Source organism: Microcaecilia unicolor, chromosome 7 (genome assembly GCF_901765095.1).
Source record: "Microcaecilia unicolor chromosome 7, aMicUni1.1, whole genome shotgun sequence".
Classification (NCBI taxonomy): Eukaryota; Metazoa; Chordata; class Amphibia; order Gymnophiona; family Siphonopidae; genus Microcaecilia; species Microcaecilia unicolor.
The window spans coordinates 218,099,302-218,120,836 of record NC_044037.1 but is presented as its reverse complement, the minus strand read 5'-3'; the positions used below and the strand labels follow the sequence as shown (position 1 = coordinate 218,120,836).

At 38.6% G+C, this 21,535-nt stretch overlaps 1 protein-coding gene across 1 annotated transcript in view; it reads right to left on the bottom strand.

Annotated features, from left to right (window-relative positions):
- Positions 1-21,535, bottom strand: part of TTN (titin) — a 470,266-nt gene that overhangs the window by 168,069 nt on the left and 280,662 nt on the right. Inside the window, exons 166-181 of the mRNA XM_030210848.1 lie at positions 20,423-20,509; positions 16,280-16,330; positions 14,018-14,413; positions 13,591-13,866; positions 10,624-10,899; positions 10,366-10,505; positions 6,753-6,879; positions 6,374-6,637; positions 6,017-6,283; positions 5,641-5,904; positions 4,728-4,867; positions 4,491-4,617; positions 3,978-4,244; positions 3,601-3,867; positions 1,820-2,086; positions 1,593-1,732 (exon numbers count right to left, since the gene is read on the bottom strand). Coding sequence (XP_030066708.1) covers positions 1,593-1,732; positions 1,820-2,086; positions 3,601-3,867; positions 3,978-4,244; positions 4,491-4,617; positions 4,728-4,867; positions 5,641-5,904; positions 6,017-6,283; positions 6,374-6,637; positions 6,753-6,879; positions 10,366-10,505; positions 10,624-10,899; positions 13,591-13,866; positions 14,018-14,413; positions 16,280-16,330; positions 20,423-20,509 — 3,356 coding nt within the window. The remainder of the gene's footprint in view (positions 1-1,592; positions 1,733-1,819; positions 2,087-3,600; positions 3,868-3,977; positions 4,245-4,490; positions 4,618-4,727; positions 4,868-5,640; positions 5,905-6,016; positions 6,284-6,373; positions 6,638-6,752; positions 6,880-10,365; positions 10,506-10,623; positions 10,900-13,590; positions 13,867-14,017; positions 14,414-16,279; positions 16,331-20,422; positions 20,510-21,535) is intronic.

Below are 21,535 nucleotides of genomic sequence, written 5' to 3'. Positions count from 1 at the left end.
CATAGATATACTGGTAGGAAGAGCTGCAGGTTATAAGCTGAATCTGAGGAGTAGGCTGAACCTCTTCTGGCTGGAAGAGAGGTACACCAACTGGACGTTTTACATAGAAGGGGCTACATAGAAACATAGAGAGTGAAGGCCATTAAGGACAATCAGACCCATTAATCTGCACAACAGCAGGAGTCAACTTTTCAACATGATTGTAGGTGTTAGTGGACTTCAAATGATCTCTCCCTGGATATGGTGAAGGAGTTTGTTCAATACTGGGCACACTCAAGTATCCACAGCACCAATAGAGCTGGCACCTATGTGTCCAGTTTCCTTCCTTTTGGTTTCCCTCAAATTTTTTTTTTGCTACTAAATCTTGTCCTCCCCCCCCCCCCCCCAATATTCAGCTGGCAGTAGGCAGTGTGATTAGCTGCCACCGGTGGTGCTAACCCCGGATATTCAATGCCGGGCTGTATCCGGCATTGAATATCTGGATTCAGTTTTTGCCACGGCAATTTAACCAGCTAAGTGAATATTCAGCACTAGCCAGTTAAGGTAATAGTGGTTAAAGGTACGTCAGCTATTTAAGCAGCCTATCTTAACCACTTAACTTAGCCAGTTTAGCGCTGAATATTCACGCTTAGTCGGTGAAGTCAAGTGACATAGCTGGTTAGTGGCTAGCAACTAAGTGCTAATATTTAATGGATATAACCAGCTATCTCATACTGAATATTAGTGTATGGCAGCTAAGCACTATTTAACCGGCCAGCAGCCATTCCTGGCCTGTTAAATAGCAATGAATATCAGGCTCTCTGTGCTTGTCTCATGCCATCTTAGATTATGTGACTGTTTTTGTCTTAAATAAAGGCAGATTATGACTGCATGGCCTATCTGGTCTGCCCTTCCATGCCATCTACTATCCCTTCCTCTCCCTTAGAGATCCTACGTACTTGTCCCAAGCTTGCTTAAATTCAGATAAAGATTTCGTCTCCACCACCCTTTCCAAGAAAAGGTATTTCCTCAGGTTACTCCTGAGTCTGACCCCTTTCACCTCCACCATTTCTACTTAGAGGTGGTTTCTAACATCCAACATTCATTCTGCAGAGATTACGTTATTGGTAGTCTTATCATAACTCTAACCCTGGAAAGTCCTTTCCAGTGTACAAGGGTTTGTCCTTGAGCATTATTTGTACCTTTGAGTTACTTAGGGGTCCTTTTACGAAGCTGTGGCAAAAGGAGGCCTCTGCTGGTGCCAGCATGTGTTTTTAACGCATGCCGAGGCCCCCTTTTACTGCAGTGGGTAAAAGGCACTTTTTGTTTTTAAAGAAATGGACGTGCGGCAAGTGAAGCAACAAACTAACTATAACACATATCCAATCCAGTAATATTCTCCACTTTTCAGATATTATCTTGAGATTTTAAAGTTTTAACTTCTGAAAAATTATAATAACATAAACAACTGCTAATAATTAATTACAAGCTATTTTTAAAGAAAGGATTACCTGGTGTACAGTTTTACTGTAGTTCCACATATATCTATGCAAATAAATGAATTACAAGATTTAGTACCGGAAAAACTGTAAGTATATTAAAAGGATTCTTACTGGTGACTGTTGCAAGGTATCCCCTTTGAGTTTCCAAATTCCATGAACATCTTCCTCAGAGATTTCAGTATCAAAGCGAGCAGTTTCTGTTTCTGTCACTTCAACACTGTATAGAGGACGGACCACCTTAATATCCCGTTCTGAAACACAGTAACATACAGTCATCACCAGTGGGACTAGAAATACACAAGACTTTCATAATCAAGCAATGAATTCCACCCTCCTACCTTCAATGTTCAGTTTTGCAGAGGTTGTGTCGGTGCCACAATCACATGTATATTCACCAATGTCCTTTTTCAAGGCTTTCTTAAGTACTAAGATTCGTTTTTTACCATCAGTCTTAATAACGACATTCCTGGATGGAATTATTTCCTTTCCATCTTTGAACCACTTAACTGGTGCCTTGGCTTTGCTAATTTCACATTGCAAAATGACTTCATCTTTCTCCACTGCTGTGTAGTCTTGTAGCTTGGTGGTAAAATATGGGTCACCCTCTGCAAATAAAAATGTCACAAAGACAAATGTTACAACTATTGATTTTAATGATAATCGACTGCATTTAAAGTTAATGATAGGAAAATTGCCCAGTTAGATGAATGATTCAAGTTACTGCAACTTACAGGATGATTCTGTGGGAAATATATTTAATAGGGAATATGCAACTATTAGGAATATGATGACATGCCATTTCCCATGTTGTTTTACATCTTTCTTTCTTTTTTTTTTTTTTAACAAATATGACAGGAAAATCCTGAAATGTCCTCTTTCATTCTTGATGTAAATAGTGCACACCCTTCACAGAAGGGCCCTTTTACAAAGCCGCTCACTCTTCCGGGACTACTGCTGGCCCAATGCAGCCGCTGTTAGTAGTCCTGGCCTGAGTGCGCACCATTTCTGGGGGAAGAAGAACCCCCCCCCCCCCAGATATGGCTTACATGGTGGTAACCCAGCCATAATCATGGATCATCACGCGTTGCCTGGTTACCACTGGGCTAGCGTGGGGGCCCTTATCGTCACCTCAATTGGTGGCAATAAGGGCTCCCCACTGCATGGCCACACAGTAAGAGTTCTCATACTGCATGGCCATGTGTGTCTGGGGGCTTTTTACCCACTGTGGTAAAAAGGGTCTTGGCGAGCGGCAAAAACGGCCCCCCACTGCCAGCGCAGGGACCTTTTTCCCCCAGCTTGGCAAAAGAACCCCAGAGTGTGTATTCTTTTTGAAGAGTGTGCACTGTTGATGACATTGCCTCCAAAATGAAAACAAAAATGAACAAACAAAATGAGAATTCTTATAAGCTATATGGGAAACTAAATAAGAGAAACTTTTTGGGCTGTACACCCCTAGCAACTATTACTAGGACCTGTGTACCAAAGTTTTACGATCAATGCACCTGTGCTTAAATATTCAAATGAATGTAAATGCAGCTTTTGAATGCAGGAGTGCTCAAGGAAAAGGCTGGCTAGTGGTGTGAAGTCTCCTAAACCCAGCCTGATGCACGTAATGCTCCGATCATCTAATTTTCTCTCTCTTGATATCTAGCCCATAAACAAAAACAACACCGCATCTCATTTTCTCTCCTTTCAATTGCCTCCCAATTAAAGGAACCTCCCTGATCTCCTTCCTCTCTTTCTGACCCAACCATGAAGCACACATAAGTCTTTGATCTCCTGATGCTCATTATGATCCGCACTACGAACTTTCAGTCTTAAAATCTGAAGGATCCTTCTGTGGACATCTCCCAACCCAGACCTCCAGAGGCCCTCAGACCTCTTTCCAATTTCTTTGTTGACTTACAAATGATGCCACTAGTGGCACTGTACATTGTGATCTGTATTCATGTCATGAGGTACAGAATTTGTTGGTATATACCACAGAGAATGGAAAAAGCTTTTTGAAAACAGAATACTATAAATGGTATATAACTATGCACATTATTAATTCACAAAACCTGATAAAAGAGTATGTACATTCACTAAAGTAAAGCTTATGAATACAGCATTCACTTACCGAGCACAGTAAGCTTAGCATCACATGATTTGTCCATAGCTTCTACTTTGATGAGAGAAGTGTCATCAATAGAGACATCTTTGAATGTAATTGTGTGAAATTTGCCCTCATCATGTATTGATACCAACTTGCTTGGGTGTAGGCGTTGGTCATTCTTGAACCAGCTGACCTGAATGTTGTCATGGGATAATTCGACAGTGAACACAGCAGTTTCCTGCTCTTTCACAGTTACATCCTTTAAAGGTGTAATGAATTCAAGACGAATGCCTAAAACATAAGATGAAATTTGTTAAAATGTACTTTTAAAGACACAGTTCTATAAAACCTTATAGATTATTTCATTGTAATAGAAGTTTACAGTCTATAACAATGCATACCTTCAATAATCAGCTTAGCACTTGTTTGTTTGTCTTCAGCTTCAAACATATATTTTCCTTCATCTTCAAATGCAACTGTCTTGATTATCAGTGAATGCTTTGTGCCATCTACTACAGTTTCAAACTTATCATCACTCTGGATTTCTTGTGTTCCTTTCAACCATCGGAAGGTTTTAGGTACTCGAGACACCTCAGTCTCAAACTTAGCATCATCCTTCTCAAACACCTTGACGTCACTGAGTGGAGTGATGAAGATGAGAGGTAATTCTGAAATCAAAGGCAATCAATGTGAGCTCAAAACATGTACTCGTTGTGGTTATTTGGTTCAATGAGAGTTACAATATATAAAATGTCATGTAATTATCACTAATTGCATTCAAAAGTGATGCTATGCAGAACGGAAATACGATAAATAAATAAATACATACATAATGACAGCATTTCTAATACATGTGGTGTGTGATTTTAATTAAGAAAATAAAAGCTAATGATGGGATCCCACCCTTAACCCACCTTTTACTTTAAGGTTAGCTGCACTTTTGGCATTTGCGGCCTGGAAGGAAACTTCTCCTGTCATGTCCAATTTGCAGTTGTAAAGAATAAGAACATGCTTCTTGCCATCTTCAATCATTTCACAGTCCTGGTTTTAAGGGCAAAAAAGTAATCTTTGTAACAATAATTTATCTTAGGAAATACTTTGTTAAATGAGTAATTATTTTGCATTCTAGATATTACAAGATAGGGTCTTACGGGTGAAGGTTTTAAAGTCTCTCCTTTCAATTTCCATATTGCATGAATATCAGGTTCTGAGATTTCAACTTCAAAACGTGCAGTTTCACCTTCAAATATCTCCACTCCGTACAAGGGGCGCTCCACTTTGACAATACGAGCTGAAAGTACAAGATGTATTATTTGTCTCACATATATAAAAAGTCTTGGAAAAGGCCCCATAGCTCACTGGCAATGCTGTGTGCTTCCATATAGGACTTTGGTTCAAATCTTGAGTATGTAAGACTTTGGCTTCTCAGGTTGGTTAGAGATAAGGATGATACTGCTATCACAAACTGAGCCTGGTGAGTGCTAGTTCTCCAAATTATTGGTACTGTTACATGATAACTAGCATTAAATAATGATCCCCAAATATTTAAGTATGGACCAGCCTGGTGGCTCAATGGCAATGCTGTGCATTGCCATGTGGAGGAGCCATGGTTCATGCCTTCCACACTCTGGGTTAGCTGGGGCTGGAGATACTGCAGAGGCAGCTCCTAGGAAAACAGAAGCATATCCATTGTTCCTGGCAGCTGGAATTAAAGTTTATGCTTATGGAAGGAGTCCCGGTGCATATCTCCCCCTCTTAAGACTATTACCTGATCAGTGGGGAGGACGAAAATAGTGGAAATCGTCCCAGGGTAGTTGTGAATGAAGGGTCATGGGGCCAGAGTCTCAGCACTGATTGCAACTAAGGGGTGAAGTTATCAACATGGGCTACCATTAAAAGGTGTTATTTTATTGTTAATCCCATTATTAATAAATAGGTCTCACTGCATAAAATGGAACCTTTGCTAAAATAGCACAAGTTAGTAGTAAAATAACATGTCTTAATGGTAGCCCACGTTGATAACTACACTCCCTAAAATGAAAGAAAAAGGAGGAAGTTAATTACCTTCAATGTTCACATCTCCTTTCGTCTTGTCCGTTCCACAGTCACATTCATAAATGCCCTTGTCTTTATTCTCAGCTTTCTTAAGCTTGAGAATTCGCCGTTTCCCATCAGCCTTCAGGGAAACCGTCTTGGAAGGTTTAAGTTCTTCACCATCTTTGAACCATTTTACCGGTACGTCTTTACTGAGTTCACATTCCAGGATCACCTCATCTTTCTCTGTAGCAGTATAGTCTTGTAACTTCACTGTAAAGTAAGGATCAGCCTCTGGAAATGAAATACCCAACAAAACACTGTGAGCTACCGATACTTTCAATCAAAAGATACAAAAATGTATGTACCACGCACTTTGTTGCTTCATCCACATAATAATCTTTACCTAGGACATTCAAGTTTGCGGTAGTCTGTAATCCTTTGACTTGTGCTTTAATCTGGGAGATGTCATCAAGTGTAACTTCACTGATCTCTAATTTGTGTTTCTTGCCATCTGCAGACATAAGAACTGTTCTGCTTGTATGAAGCTTTTTATCATTCCTAAACCAAGTCACTGGCATATTTTCATGAGAAAGTTCAAATTCAAAATGAGCCGTTTCCCCTTCTTTGACAGTTTGATCTTTAAGAGGTGTGATGAATTTCAGTCTAATGCCTGAAATATAAAATGAGGAGTTAATGAAATTTTGTTTTACCTGTGTTAGAAGATGTACATATAAGAACTAATACAAATACAAACACTTACCTGTAACAGTAAGTTTTGCTGTGCTCTTTTTACCATCAACTTCTGCTGTATATTGTCCTTCATCATCAAAGGCAGAGTCATTGATTATAAGAATGTGTTTCTTTCCATCTGCAATGATGTCAAACTTGTCACCAATTTTGATGATATCGGGACCCTTAGACCAGATGACATTTGCTTCCCGGGTGAGGACACATTCAAATCTGGCCTGACGCTTTTCTGGGACAGTGACATCTTTCAGAGGCACAGCAAAGTCCAGTTCAATTTCTGAAAACAAACAATATTATTGTTTTTTTAAAATATGCTTTTCACCATCTTCAACTGTGCTAATGTGCATGACATACTATATTTTCCTGCATGAAGTTTTGGAAAAAAAATATACCTTTCACTGTCAGGATAGCTGTTGTACATGCATTTAGTGCTTGGTAAAGAACTTCTCCAGCCTGGTCTAATTTGACTTTGTGCAAGGTAAGGAAACGTTTTCCTTTATCAGCTTTGATTTCACAAGTCTGTAAAACAAATAACATTTCAAGCACAATATACATTACAGTTCCAAACTATAACACAGAATTATCAAAAAATTTCAAATGAAAACACGAATAAAGGTGTCCAATCTGAGACTTTTTAAGGGTAACTTAAAGAGAAAGCTCCAAGCATCAATAAACATCTTTGGAAAAGTAAGTCATTCAAAAGAGAAAGAATGAGGTAAATAAAAATGATTGCAACGTCCACAGTCTCTTTCTGAATTCTTGAAAAGTAAGTTTGAATCATAAGGAGAGTCATTTTAAAAAGTATTTCTATATATAAAACAACATTTTTCTTGCAAAAATAAACTTTTAAAAATTGCCTTCATGATGTGTGCATAAACGTTTGTGCATCCAATCTGCATGTGTATAATAGCGAGATTTACTAAAGTGCTCATCGCGTTAGCACACACTAATGCCATTAACTTGTCTTATTAGCTAATTCATCCCATGCATAAATTGGGACCTATAGTACATAACACATGTTAATTCATGTTAGTGCTTTGTACCATGGTAGTTCCTTTTAGCAAATCCAGTCCTAATTTTGCTCAGACTGAATGAAAGTTTTATGAGGAGGGGGGGAAGTTGGAGAATGGTTAGCATTCACATGCATAGTTAATAAAATAAATGTGTATGCATAAAACATAAGCTGGGAAATTTGTGCACGCCAAAGAGCAGGTGTAAATATATGCACATGCATTTCCTGGGGCCATTTTCAAAGTAAAGCTTTAGTGATGTTAGATTTAAAACATGTGCTGGTTTCCGCACAGGGAAAAGCATGTGTGTACTATTTACGCTACACACAGGATTTTTAAAGCATGGCAAAACCAAAACTAACACAGCATCAAGTAGGGGCATTCCCAGTGTTTGCCCATTTTGGCCATGCATTAATGTTGCCAGTTGCATGCAGGACCAGAGTGCTGTTACCACAAAGGCACTAAGTGCCTCCCATTCAGGAGCTGTTAAATGCCTCTGTGTTAACAGTGTGTTGGCCAGTTACCCAATGGATTATATATGTGGTGTCCAAATTTGGGTACTGATCGAAGATGCATGTGCAAATTAATTAGCTTACGAGCCAATTAATTGCAATATATTAATGTTAACGATCAACTATTGCAGTTAATTGGCATTATTAAATATTTGCACACACATCTTCCTGGGTGCCATTCTATTACCTTGCCTGCCTAAATCCCCTACAATGCAACTCAAAAGTGGGCATGGCTAGGGGGCAGGACAGGGGCATTCCAAAAAATTGCACGCAGAGTTATAGAATAGTGCCAGTCCCACATCCAAATGCCAAGAGTTGAGCATTGGCATTTACACCAGGTTTCAGCAAATGTAAATACCGGCACACATTCATACTGAACAGTCTTTTCCTTGATTCAAGGCACTTTTCAAAACACACTATTTCTTTTTGGCTTTTGAAATTAGTTCTAAGTGAGTCTTTTGTTGGGGGATTAGCCTGGGATGCTGCAGTTGGTCTTAGATGATTGGTTTTGAATGATTGTACTTGGATGACTGTTTATCTGTCCTTTTACATAATGGCATTCCCTTTTATTATTTTTATTTATATTTTAATCTGTAAACTGCTTAGATCCACATGCTTGGAATATGCAGTATAGCAAGTTTTTAATAAACATAAACACCCAAATTTGCATGTGGGAATGAGCTCTAAGCGCTATTCTATAAAGAACACACTACTTGGAGTGCCCCATTGATTTTTTCCGGTGCCCAAATTTGAGTGCCAGTTCTTAGTATGCAGAAGGTCCAATGTGCTATATGCTGGGTGTTCTCAATGCTCATTCTCCACCCAATAATGCACCCTAACAAAACATGCCATTAAGGTGCCACTTATCAAATACAGGAGAGGAATACTAATAATCTCTGAAGGGAAAATGCCCATGCAAATGAAACTTACAAATCCCAAAGAGAATAACACTCATTAAATATTCTACACAGTAATTAAAAAATAGAATATAAAGTTAAAGTGTGCTCATAACTTTAGACAGGACCATCACAGACCCAAACAGGTCAAATCCTTGTCCAAATCATTCATATAATCATTGCACACAGGTGAAAACCATCTGCGAAAAAAGTCTTTTGTGCTATTTCGAAACCACATAAAAAAATAATAATAGTGAAACACATCTTTCGCAAATCTCTGAAGACATACTTCTTCATCAAAGCCTACAATGAGAACCGATAACCTCACTAATTCACCTCACCAACCCACCAACCCACTCAGTTATGAAAATCCACCTCTATAACTACCCTAATCACTCCCTTCCTTCTTCTCTCTTCCCTAATTAATCTCTGCACAATACTAAATCCATCTGATATCTTGTAATGACACTGTTAAAAAAACTATGTAAGCCACATTGAGCCTGCAAATAGGTGGGAAAATGTGGGATACAAATGCAATAAATAAATCTTAAATTACTTACATGGGTCCTGACATGGCCTGTGAGACTGAACAAGGAAGTGGAGTGGTGGGCTTTTTTGTGAACTCGTTTGGATGTGTTCTCCTCTGTTTTTTCAAATCAGTTTGTGTTTTTCAGAACCTCCTATTGGCTGGCCATTCAGGTTGGTCAGTGGTCACGTGTCCTTTCTGTTAAAATAGGGCCATGCTCGCTTCCGGCTTTACGGCTTTCATTTGATATTTGAGAAGTCTGAATGTGAGGTACCTGTCCCCTTTACCTTATGCAGCCTGTATTTTTATTTTACGGATTGATTTTAGCAAATGATAAGGTTATGACTTGCTTATTGACATCTTTTATCTTCTTTTGTTTTAGAGACAAATAATGCCAAACAGCTCAAGCTTATCCTTTTTGTCTGTGAGTTCCTTGAAAAAGCTCTTTGTGAAACATGGGCTATGTCAGGACCCATGTAAGGAAGCTCTTGCTAACAAGCTTCTGCCAACTGATTTAAGATAAGTGTTTCACTATTATTATTTTTCTGATGCGGTTTTGAATTAGACAAAATATTGTTTTCACAGGTGGTTTTTACCAGTGTGCAATGATTATATGAATGATTTGGACATGCGTTTGACCTGTTTGGGTCTGTGATGGTCCTGTCTAAAGTTATGAGCACACTTTAACTTTATATTCTATTTTTAAATTACTGTGAAAACTATTTAATGAGTGTTGTTCTCTGTGGGATTTGAATGTTTTGCTTTTATTAACTTGCCTCTTGCCACGTGCTAATGACATTTTTACCACAAAAGCAGTTAACCTGTCTCTGCATTAGCTGTTACCATGTGCATTACTGCGCATTAATAACCTAAAACAATTTAGTAAACGGATCCCAATATGTCATACATGATGTGGAAGAATATTTTTGAACGACAGTAATTCTGTACTGTTTCCAAAGTATAATAATGATTAGTTTTTTACTTTTCCAAAAATGGACAAACTTTTACCCCATTTTATTTAAAACAAATATTTCAATGGCAAAATATTTAAAGATGCTTACAGGTGAAGGTCTCAGTAACTCTCCTTTTAGTTTCCATTCTCCAGGAATATCTTCTTCAGATATTTCAGTGTCAAAGTAGGCAGATTCTTTTTCATAAATTTCAACATTCTCCAGTGGTTTAAGCAAGTCAACCTCACGCTCTGAAATAAAAGAAAAAGAAACAACCACATGTTTATTATAAAAATAGCATATATTAGTTGATTCATTTCTGAATGAATTTGTTCCTGTGAGGAATTGATTTGTATACTATTTTCGTACCCCCAAGAGTCAGTTTAGCTGTAACTCTGCGTCCTTCAACTTCCACTGAGTATTCACCGACATCATCAGGGCTGGCATTCTTAATAATAAGGAAGAGTTTATTCCCTTCTTTAAGTAATTCTGTCTTATCATTTGGTTCTGTTGGGATTTCATCATCCCCCTTAAACCATTTCACATTTGGAGTATCCTTAGCAAGGTCACATGAAAAGGTAGCAGTTGCCTTTGGTTTCACATGCTGGTCTCTTAAAGGTCTTACCAACCAGTCTCTGATAATCTCTGCAAAAGATAAGAAGAAGAAAGACATGCTGTTAGAAAACAACCAGCAGAAAGAGAAAATATGAATGTAAAGAATGGGATGAAAGAATAGCAATAATATGCAATAAATAGATGGGTAAAGTTTAAAATATGTTTCTATTATAAGAAATTAGTTGTAAAAATAACTAGGTCATACTGCAAAAACCCAAGGGAGCAGTACTGTGCAAGGGGTGAAGTCGTTCTTTGCACTAAAGAAGAGCGGGACTTGGAGGTGATTGTATCTGATGATTTTAAGGAAGTCAAACAGGCAGAAAAGAATGACAGCAAAAGCCAGAAGGATGCTTAGGAGTAAAAAGAGAGGAAGGGCCAGCAGGAAAAAGGAGGTGATAGTGCATCTGTATAAGTCTCTGATGAGACCTTATTTAGAGTACTGTGTATAACTCTGGCGACATCTTCAAAAGATGGAGTTGGTCCAGAGTGCAACTGCTAAAATGGTCAGTGGTCCTTCATTACAAAGCATATGGGGACAGCCTTACAGATCTCAATATGTATTACTTTGGAAGAAAAGCCAGGGAGGGGAGCTATGATACAAGCATTTATACAACTCCATGGCATAAATGCACAGAAGTCAAGCCTCAATTGAAAGGAAGCTTTGGAACTTGGAGGCACAGAATTAAGCTAACAGGGGATCGATTCAGGAGTTATCTAAAGAAATATTTCTCTATAGAAGTGTGGAATAGCCTCCCAGTGGAGGTGGGGGACATGAGAACTGTATCTGAATTCAAGAAAGCATGGTAGAAGCATAGATCTCTAAGAGAAAAGAAAAGACACTAGAGGTTAGTGGTAAATAGGCCATATGATCTATATCTGCCAAAATGTTTTAGGGGCACTTTATTTATAATAGGCACATGTCGATGCTCTGTAGTTTTACTGAAGGCTTTCAATATGCTTTGGTAACACATCATTGATTTAGGATATCAAAAGGTAATAACTCACTTAGGGCCACTTTTACTAAGCCGTGGTAAAAACTGGCTGGCGCTAGATTTGGCACATGAAAGTGCCATGCTCTAGGCCACTATTACCGTGGCGGCAAAAAGGCCATTTGTTTCAATGGAGCATTAAATGGTTGTACACTAATATTAAAATTAGTGCACGGCCATTTACTGCCTGAGCCCTTACCGCCACCTATTTAGAAGGCAGTAAAGGCTCACTCGCTAACCCAGCAGTAATCGGACAGCGCACAGCGATGGCTGATTACTGCCGGGCCCACCAACACCACGCCCCTGCACTAGACAACACAAAATATTTTCTGGTGTGGGAAAAGCGGCAAACTCAAAGCTACCACAGGGTGCCTGGGTGTGCACCATGGTAGTGCTGTTTTGCCGCATGCTACCCATGCGGTAGCCCTATTGTGGCTTAGTAAAAGGGCCCCTTAGAGCAGAGATGAAAAATATGTAATATAAGGAAACATTATAAGTCACCTTTTAACCCCCCTGTTTATAAAGCCTCACTACCGGCTGCCATGCAGCAATGCTGACAAAGTCCATTCAAAGTGAATGGGCTGTGTCAGCATTACCTCAACGGCAGCCAATAGCGCAGTTTTGTAAATAGGGGGGTAAATATGTTGCTTTGTTCAATACTTCCAATATATAATTGTGTAAAATTACATTTTCTGATGTTAGGGGTTTACAATATAATCTGTGAAATATTTGTTTGCAAATACCTTCTATAATTATGTATCTATAGGCAAAATCTTTGGAAAATACAGCTCTATATTAGAATTATTGAATAAAAACATTGTTACAGCTAACCTCTTGGCCTTCTATTGTTTTATCAGATGGAAGAATATTAGGGACACATAGGCAATGTACAAATCTACTGTAACTTTCTTTAGTCCTCTGTTGAATCTATGAAATGGACAACAGAAAACATCCAGGGGCCATTTTACAGAGGTGAGCAAGGGCAAGGGCCTACGCATGTGCAGCATGCGTCAAATTGGCATTACCACCTGGCTTGCATGTGTGCCTGGTGGTAATTCCGAGTTTGGCGTGCACCGAAAACATGCAGTAGAAAATAATTTTCTATTTTCTACCACAAGGGCATTCTCTGTGTAATCAGCAGTTGACGCGCATTGGACATTTACTGCTTGGGTAACGCGTGAGCCCTTACCACTAAGTCAATGGGTAGCGTTGAGGGTTCAGACCATAAATAGATATGCGCTGGTTTTCATTTTGCCGCATGTCCATTTCCCAAACCACCCCCCCCCCTTTTCCCAAACACACTGGAGAAATGGTCCAGCGCACGTCCAATACACTGGCCCACACTACTGCAGGCCACTTTTTGGCATGCCTTTGCAAAAGGGCCCCCCAGTCAGGTAAAAGACTAGCCATCTTCAGAAAGTGTGTGAAAATAATAAAGACTCTAATAAAGATATGTTTCACTGGCTCACTGAGTCAATTCAATCATATTTGAAAACTGAGCATGCTAGTTACCACATACTTTTCTCCCATTCTGTACACATGACAAATGTTGTTATTGAATAAAAAGTATACACTATAGCTCGATATGCTTCTCCGTGTTTGCTTACTGTGTACCTGATCATATCCAACATACCAAGGCTTAGAAATGAGGTTCATTTCCATCATGATATGCACTAAACTAACCCATTTGAAGACACTATCCAGTTCAAGAAAGAAAAGTTAAATTACTAACCTGTGACTTTAACAATTGATTCACATTTTATATTAGTATTTTCCACAGTACATGCGTATACTCCAGCATCAAAGTCATCAGCATCACTAACAGTGAGAGCATGCTGAAGACCAATAACATTCACTGCATATTTTCCAGGAACAGTATCAATGCGCTTTCCGTCCTTTGTCCAGACAACTGCTCGGTCTTTGTTCAATTCACAGTTGAGATACAGAGGCTGGGTTTTGACGACTGTGACTTCTTCTTCAAGAGGGATTGTAAAACGCACTGGTAACTCTGTGGGGGATGATATGCACGTTTGGTTAATGAAAAGGAACAAGTTCTGATATTTACTGAAAATATATAAAATGCGTATGTTAGAAATAATTAATTGAACAAACAAAGCAGCTAAAGTTTGTAAATTGAATATTCTGATGAAGAGAAATACCTTCGACAATGAGTTTGGCTACACAGGTTGTTTCCTTTTTCCCCAGGCGGGCTACGCATGTGTACTCTCCCCCGTCTGAAACCTGTACATCTAAGATAAGCAGCTTTCGGTCTTTGCCATCAGAAATATATTTGTATTTTGGACCCTCTCTCAGGTTGCCTCCATCTTTCATCCATGAAGTCATCGCAGTTGAAGGTGAGATAAGACACTCAAATGTTGCAGCTGACCCACCAGCTTCTGTCTCTTGCACTACTATGTCTTTAATCTCTTTGACAAACTTCAGTGGTACAGCTTTAAGCTGGTAGGAGAAAGGAGGTTCATCCGGAGGTTTTTCTCCACCACTACCTGGTTTTAACTTTCTCCTTTCTGCATCTGCAGGTGATGGTGTCTTTTTGGCTACAAGTCAGATATGAAGATGAACAAATTGAATGTTGATTTCACTTTTTTACTTTTTTTTACTTGTATGCATGCTGTAGCAGATGAGTTGAAATGGGATTATGAGCCAGGCACTTAGTTGCCAACTTAACAAAATTTCCAGCAATGCAATTAGGATACAAAAATAAGCAAATAGGTCATCACTGTAAAACCCAATCCAGAAAATTTACAAGCAAAAGCACAATGCGTTCTTATATTCTCAATGGGTCAAATGACGCAAATCACTCTTATGTTTAATATTACTAAATTGTCTTTATTCAGCAAGTTTTACAGACACATAGCTCATGGGTTGCTATTAGGCATTGCTTTTTCAAACTAAACTTGTCAATACAGGTCAGATCCAATGCAGGAACACAGACATCAATCTAAGGGCCCTGAATACTAAGTTGTGCTAGCGTTTTTATTGTATGCTGAAAATTAGTACATGCTAACCATGTAGATACCCATAGGAATATTATGGGTGTCTACGCAGTCAATAGCGCAGGCTAACCGTTTAGATGCCCATAAGAATATTATGGGCATCTAAATGGTCATTAGCTGTGCTCAAATGCTAACGCACCTCTAGTACAGTTTAGTAAATGTTAAATTTAAAGTTCTATACATTTTATATGAAAAATACAGATTCTCATTTAATCATTTTTTTTGAGTTTGAGCATGCCAAGGTATTTAAGTATCACACTCAAAAATGAACTATTCTACAGGAGTGTATTCAAAGTCACTGGGATAAAAATATGCTTTAAAATATTCTCAGTCCTTTTTGTTGTGCTTGGAAAACATTAGGGTTTGCACTAATGTCATTAATGCTCATTTATCTGCTGCAGGCCCATTGCATCAAACGGGCTCTAGAGCAATAGGTGGCAATTCTATAAGTAGATGCCTCCTTGTAGGCACCCTGATGCTGGGTGGGGAGCATCTATTCTATAACTGCATCTGGGTGCTCAGATTCTATTATAGAATATTAGCATAACCTGGCATTGGTGTGTCTTACATTTAGGCATCCTTAGTCTCAACAGCCATAGAGCTGTCGCAATTGTAGGCATGTAAATGCAGCAAGGACACATGTAACTTACAGTATTCCATAACCCTCTCATGCTCCGCCCATGTGTATGCCCCCCTTACATTTACATACATTCTTATAGAGTAGTGCATAGGGCTCTAACTCACCTAAGTGCTACTTTTTGGTGCACATATACATGTGCAAAGTGGAGCCTAACGAGAGGCTCCTAGTTATAAAATTGCTCTTATAGGGCTAGATTCTATATATCACACCTACAAAATCGGCATCAAAATAAAATATGCCTAGGAGTACTCTATAAACTGCACCTAAAATTAGGCACGGTTTATAGAATATGCCTAGTGCCTGACCCTGTGACTAAATGTACTTGTGGCTATTTACAGCAAGTAAAACTTGGTGTAAATACCCACACCTGCTCATGCTCCTCCCATGGCCACACCGCCTTTTGAGATCCACATGGTAGAATTTACGTGCACCACTTTATAGAATACGCTTACTGAGTAGTGAATGTAAATTTTAATTATTGCCCATTAGTGCTGTTAATTGCTCGTTGGGGTCCAATTATCAGCATGCGTAAATTTAGTTGCCATATACAGAATTTGCTGGATAGTGCATGTTAGGGTGACTCCCTAATTATAGGCAAAAACGCTTTAAATGACCTTATACAAATGTTTGCTATTTAAGATGAGGTTTAGGAATTCATTTATAAAATTATTCCTTTTTATAATGAGTAGCAGGAGAGGTATAGTTTGATATGAGGCTTCACATGCAAGGGATTATAGATTTAAGGGTTAAGCAGCCACTCTTCTCACCTTTGATGGGACTTAAACCCTTAGCGGCTTCCTCTTTTGGTGCTTTCGTGTCTGAAATGAAACAGTGACATTATTATTATCTCAATCACATTTGCTTCAGGCAAACAGATTCATTTAATTGATTTTTTTAACTTCTTATAATATTAATAAAATTGTGGCAAACATTAAAACTGTGAAGATAATTAGCAACTTTATTTTTTGAAATGTGGTCAAACAGTAGACTATATTAAATGAGCATCCATGAAATAAACTGTTAGTCTACTGTGCAATTACATGTTTATCATTATTAAAATACCCAAAGTTAGTGAAGACTTCAAAATTACCAATATTATAAGTTATCTTCAATAACACAATGACAAAAAACTATGAAATTGTATTTTTACATGATCTTCAAATATGATAAATCTTTCCAAATGAATTCAGACAGCTGGAAACAACAGAAAACAACTGACACTGTTGAAGAATTAGCCAACAGAGAGCCAGCGATTAAGCATGACAATGATAACGACAATGAATATTTTCCTTCATAGGTCAACAATGTGACTTTTTTATATTACCAGGTATGAATAACTAATAGAGAAGAATATATAAGGAAAACTAGTGAAAACAAGAAAATAGCATAGTCTTTCAGAAATAAATGTCACATTAGCAAGCATGGATATGAGGAGGATGATAAATGATGTTTTCTTGAAATGCAAACAGCATCAGTTCATAAATGTCGAATGTAGAAAATGGGTATGAGGATGACAAATGTACTTTTCTTCAAAAGAAAATAAGGGAGGCTATTTGTACAAGAGTACAAGTAGCAAATCAACAAATGGATATGACCATGAAAAATGATGTTTTCTTCATCAGAAAATGGTATAATCAGTTTTTTAAAAAGCTTCTGTAGCAGCCTTCTCGCTTTGATTTCACCGGGACTTTCCAGGAGTCTGCACTGAACCTTCCAGAGATTCATTATTCGGTGTTCATCCTATTTCCAGTCTTCGCCTGAGGCATACCCACCATGTTCAGCAAGTTTTTTTTTCTCCTGCTGTTCTTCACCACTTTCACCTTCCTTGGATTCTGTAGAACTTTCCTTAGTGGCTGAGAAACTGTAACTGCAGTTTCACTTAGGTCCTTTCTGTAGACGACTTTTCCTCAGAATACTTTGTTTTCTTATCTGCAGTGTTCCTGGTAACTGGTGCAGTACATCTACTTATTTTTCCTGGCCTTATCCCTGCAAGTGTATCAATGCCTTCAGACATTTGATCTTGTACAATTAAAATTTTGTGTCTTTCAGCTTCAGGTCTGCTAACTTTACTGAGTGTTGAAATTACTCTCTTTTCTTCCCTAGATTGAGTTCTTTTTCTATAAAGATATGCTCCACCTTTTTGGCTGATGTAGATGTTTTTGAAGACTCTCTTTCTTTTTAGTATAATCTTTTCAGTTGTTTCCTTGTGTTCAGTAGGTACCTCATCAGGGGGCCCTTTTACTAAGCCGCGTAGGCACCTACATGCGCCCAATGCGTGCCAAATTGGAGTTATCGCCCAGTTACCACATGGCCCTTGCAGTAATTTCAATTTTGGTGCGTGTCCAAAAAATATTTGTTATTTTCTGACATGCAGCATCTACGTGCGTCTAGTGGCATTTGATGTGTGTAGACAATTAACGCTCGGTTACCGCGTAAGACCTTACCGCTAGGTCAATGGCTTGCGGTGAGATCTCAGACCCAAAATGAATTTTCATTTTGCAGCAAATCCATTTTCGGCAAAAATTTAAAAAAGGCATTTTTTGTAGGTGCGCTGAAAAATAATTCTGTGCACACCAAAACACGCGTCTACACTACCGCAGGCCATTTTTCAGCGCACCTTAGTAAAAGGACCCCTTGGATTGCTTAGCATTGCTTCTGCATCTCTATGTTCCTACTTTGATACAATCACTATGGGCCCCTTTTACAAAGTGGCGGTACCCTACCATTGCTTTGCTGCACACCAATCCGGCACTACTGCAGGACACTGCAGGAGCCCGGCAGTAGTGCCTGCCCCCAATGCGTGCCATTTCCAGCATGTTGGATTAAAAAAACATTTGTGCTGAGGGCTTACCTGGTGTTAATTGGGCAGCGCCGGTGTAGTATGGGTGCCCTTACTGCCTCCTAAATAGGTGGTGGTAAGGGCTCCCCCGGGAAATGACTGCGTAGCAAGTGGTTCATTTACCGCACAGCCATTTCTGTCCCCTGCCCAGAATTTCCTTTTTCCAGGCCGTGGTAAAAGGGGGCTTCAGCACACAGAAAAACCATGTGCTGACGCCACTGCAGAGCCCCTTTTACCACCTCTTGCTAAAAGAAGCCCTATGTGTTTCTTTCCAGTAAGAACTGTGTCCAATTGTTTTTTGAAGCTATTTAAATCACTCGTCTCTAATAACGTTTTCAAATTTTCTTAAAACAACTTTATCTTTTCTTTGTCATCTGCTGCAACAATGACTGAATCTGATACACTCTTGATTTTCTTTATTCAAAGGTTTCCTCAGTTGCATCAGGTAATAGAGAATCAAGTTAATCTTCACTTTAGATGAGGATATTATTTTCTTCTTTGCTTATTGCTTTGCCTTGGATTTCAGAACCTGAGTCCATAAAATGTTTGTCAATTTCTATGATGGGGTTGTCTTCGTCTTCAAATGGAAATTTTCTATTTCTCTTTAGGGTTTGTCAGTACTTTTAGACAACTCTAAATTACAATGGTAAGATTTTTTATCAACACAGGCTTTTCCTGTTTTCATTCTTTTGGAAGCTTCTCAGTTTTCCTTTCATACCATTTTCTGTCATGGCATGGTAATCTCAAGAATTTCCCTTAAAAAGAGTATTTTCAGGTTCATATTATTTAGGAACTTTTCCAGTTGGTTCATAAGTCATGCATTCTTGATCATCTTCCTTTGCTTTTGATATCATAGTTATTATTCACAAAGACATGCATGGCACAAACATATCTTCTTTAGGGATTTTTCCAGGTTTTTGCTTTCCATTTCATCTACTTCTTTCTCAAGAGAAGATGAAATATTTCAAGCCCAGGATCTGGCATTTTTATCCTTTTGCTGTGTTTGGTATTTTACGTTTCTTCTTCAGTAATATCAAGGCATCAGATCTGTCTTCAGCTATACAAGCTTCACATGTAATTTTGAGGTAATACTTTCACAAGGATAACAATCCCATTAGTGTACTCACTAACAAAAAAAAGCAGCTTCACATGAACAGGTTTTTTTTTACAAAGACAAACTTCAATAATATTAAAAAGACACAGAGGCAATGTAACTTTGAACTCAACAGAAAGGGCAATACTTTTGAAAATAAAAAATAAACAACAAACATAGGACCTGATTTATCAAGGGACATTCTGGTTGTAAGGGAAATAACTTTCATAAATGAGGCTCAAAGAGGGTAAATCTTTTTTGAATAATAGGGTACCTTTCTTAATAAGGCATGGAGGCATCTATTTTATGCCTACATTTTAGGCAACTAGGTATCTTTATAAAATACTAGGGCAAATCCTGCAGAAATAGCACCTAGTTTGAAGGCATAAATATTAAAGCTGCTCAAGAACAGGTGTAAATGTTAGCACATATTTCACACATGCATATTTTATAAAATCACCTGTGCATAAATTGTGACTTCACTTGTGCTGTCAATTACCTCCCCTGAGCATGCCTAGTATATCAATACGTGAGGGAGTAGCCTAAATACTTAGAGCAGCAGGCTGAGAACCAGGGGACCCAGTTCAAATTGTGCTGCAGCTCCTTGTGATCTTGAGCAAGTCAGTTTAACCCTCCATTGTTTCAGGTACAAACTTAAATTGTGAGCCCTCCAGGGACAGAAAAATGCCAACTGTACCTGAATGTACACCACTTTAATAGCTTTTGGGCTTGCAGGCAGTATATAAGAAATTAATATATATACCTTTGAGACATGATCTAATTTAAATGAGGCCTTTTATACACATGTATAACAGTGTTTTATATGTGATATGGTTTATAAAATTACTTTCCACAGGTTCAGAACAGATATAAACTGAAAACAGAACATGAAAAACAGACTGAGAAATTATTCATATAGTACACACTGCAACAATGCCAGACAAGTAAGCATGTATTATATACTCCATCACATTATACCTGGTTTCTTTCCAACTATGGGAGCTGTCACTGGAGCAGCAACAGCAACAGCTGCTGCTTCCTCCTTTGGTTTTGGTGATTTCAAAGCTGTTGAGAGATTACATTTTATTAATACAATATTGTATTCATAGGTTACACGTCTTTACTGTGATTTATTGGATATATTAAAATACAGTTTCCTGTGACTATGCAAATTACTATGGGGTATGTTTACTAAACTGTGGTATATTTATTCAACTTCCCATACTTTAAGAGGGTAATTCTATAGCAGGGTATCTACCATGGGGGTAATTGTACAACTGGGCATCTCCATTTAGGTGCCTTGAGGCTGTGCAGTAGAAGCCTATACAATAATGGCACCTGGGTAGAATACTAGTGTAACCTGGTATTGGCGTTCCTTTAACATTTATACACCCGCAGTTTAACCAGCCATAACGCAGCAGGGATACCCATAACTTACAGTATTCTGTAAGTTATGTGCGTAAGTGGGAGACCTGCTCATGCTCCACCCATATGTATGCCCCCTTTCATTTATACAGTATAAGGCCCTTTTACAAAGCTACGGTAATCACTGGCATGTGCTTTATACAGCAAAAAATGGCATATCATGGGGCACACTGTGATGTCCCATGGTAATTCTGTCATGTGCATGCGCTACCCACAAGCTAAAACAGCGTTTTTCAACCAGTGAGCAGCTGCTTTCTAGGTGTGTTGTAGTGTCCGTGGGGATTCTGCAGGCATAGGCGTTGTTATGGGGTGGCACAGGGTGGCAAGCACCACCCCAAAAAATTGCTTTGCCACTCCAAAATCCCCCAGGCAGTCTAGCATCACCTCCTTACCTCCCTTTCCCCTCCTATAGCTTACTATAACAAGAAGGACTGTTACAGATTCCTACACAGACACCAAGGGCTAGATTCTATATATGGCGCCTGAGAATTCCTTATGGAAAATAAATTCACCTAGGCATATTCTCTAAAACATGCCTATATTTTATAGAATAGGCTTAAACTTTCGTACGGTATATAGAATACACTGAGTGCAGCTACACTGGTGCTGTCATGTATTTCAATAGTATAATTATGGGGGTCCTTTTACTAAGGTGTGCTGAAAAAT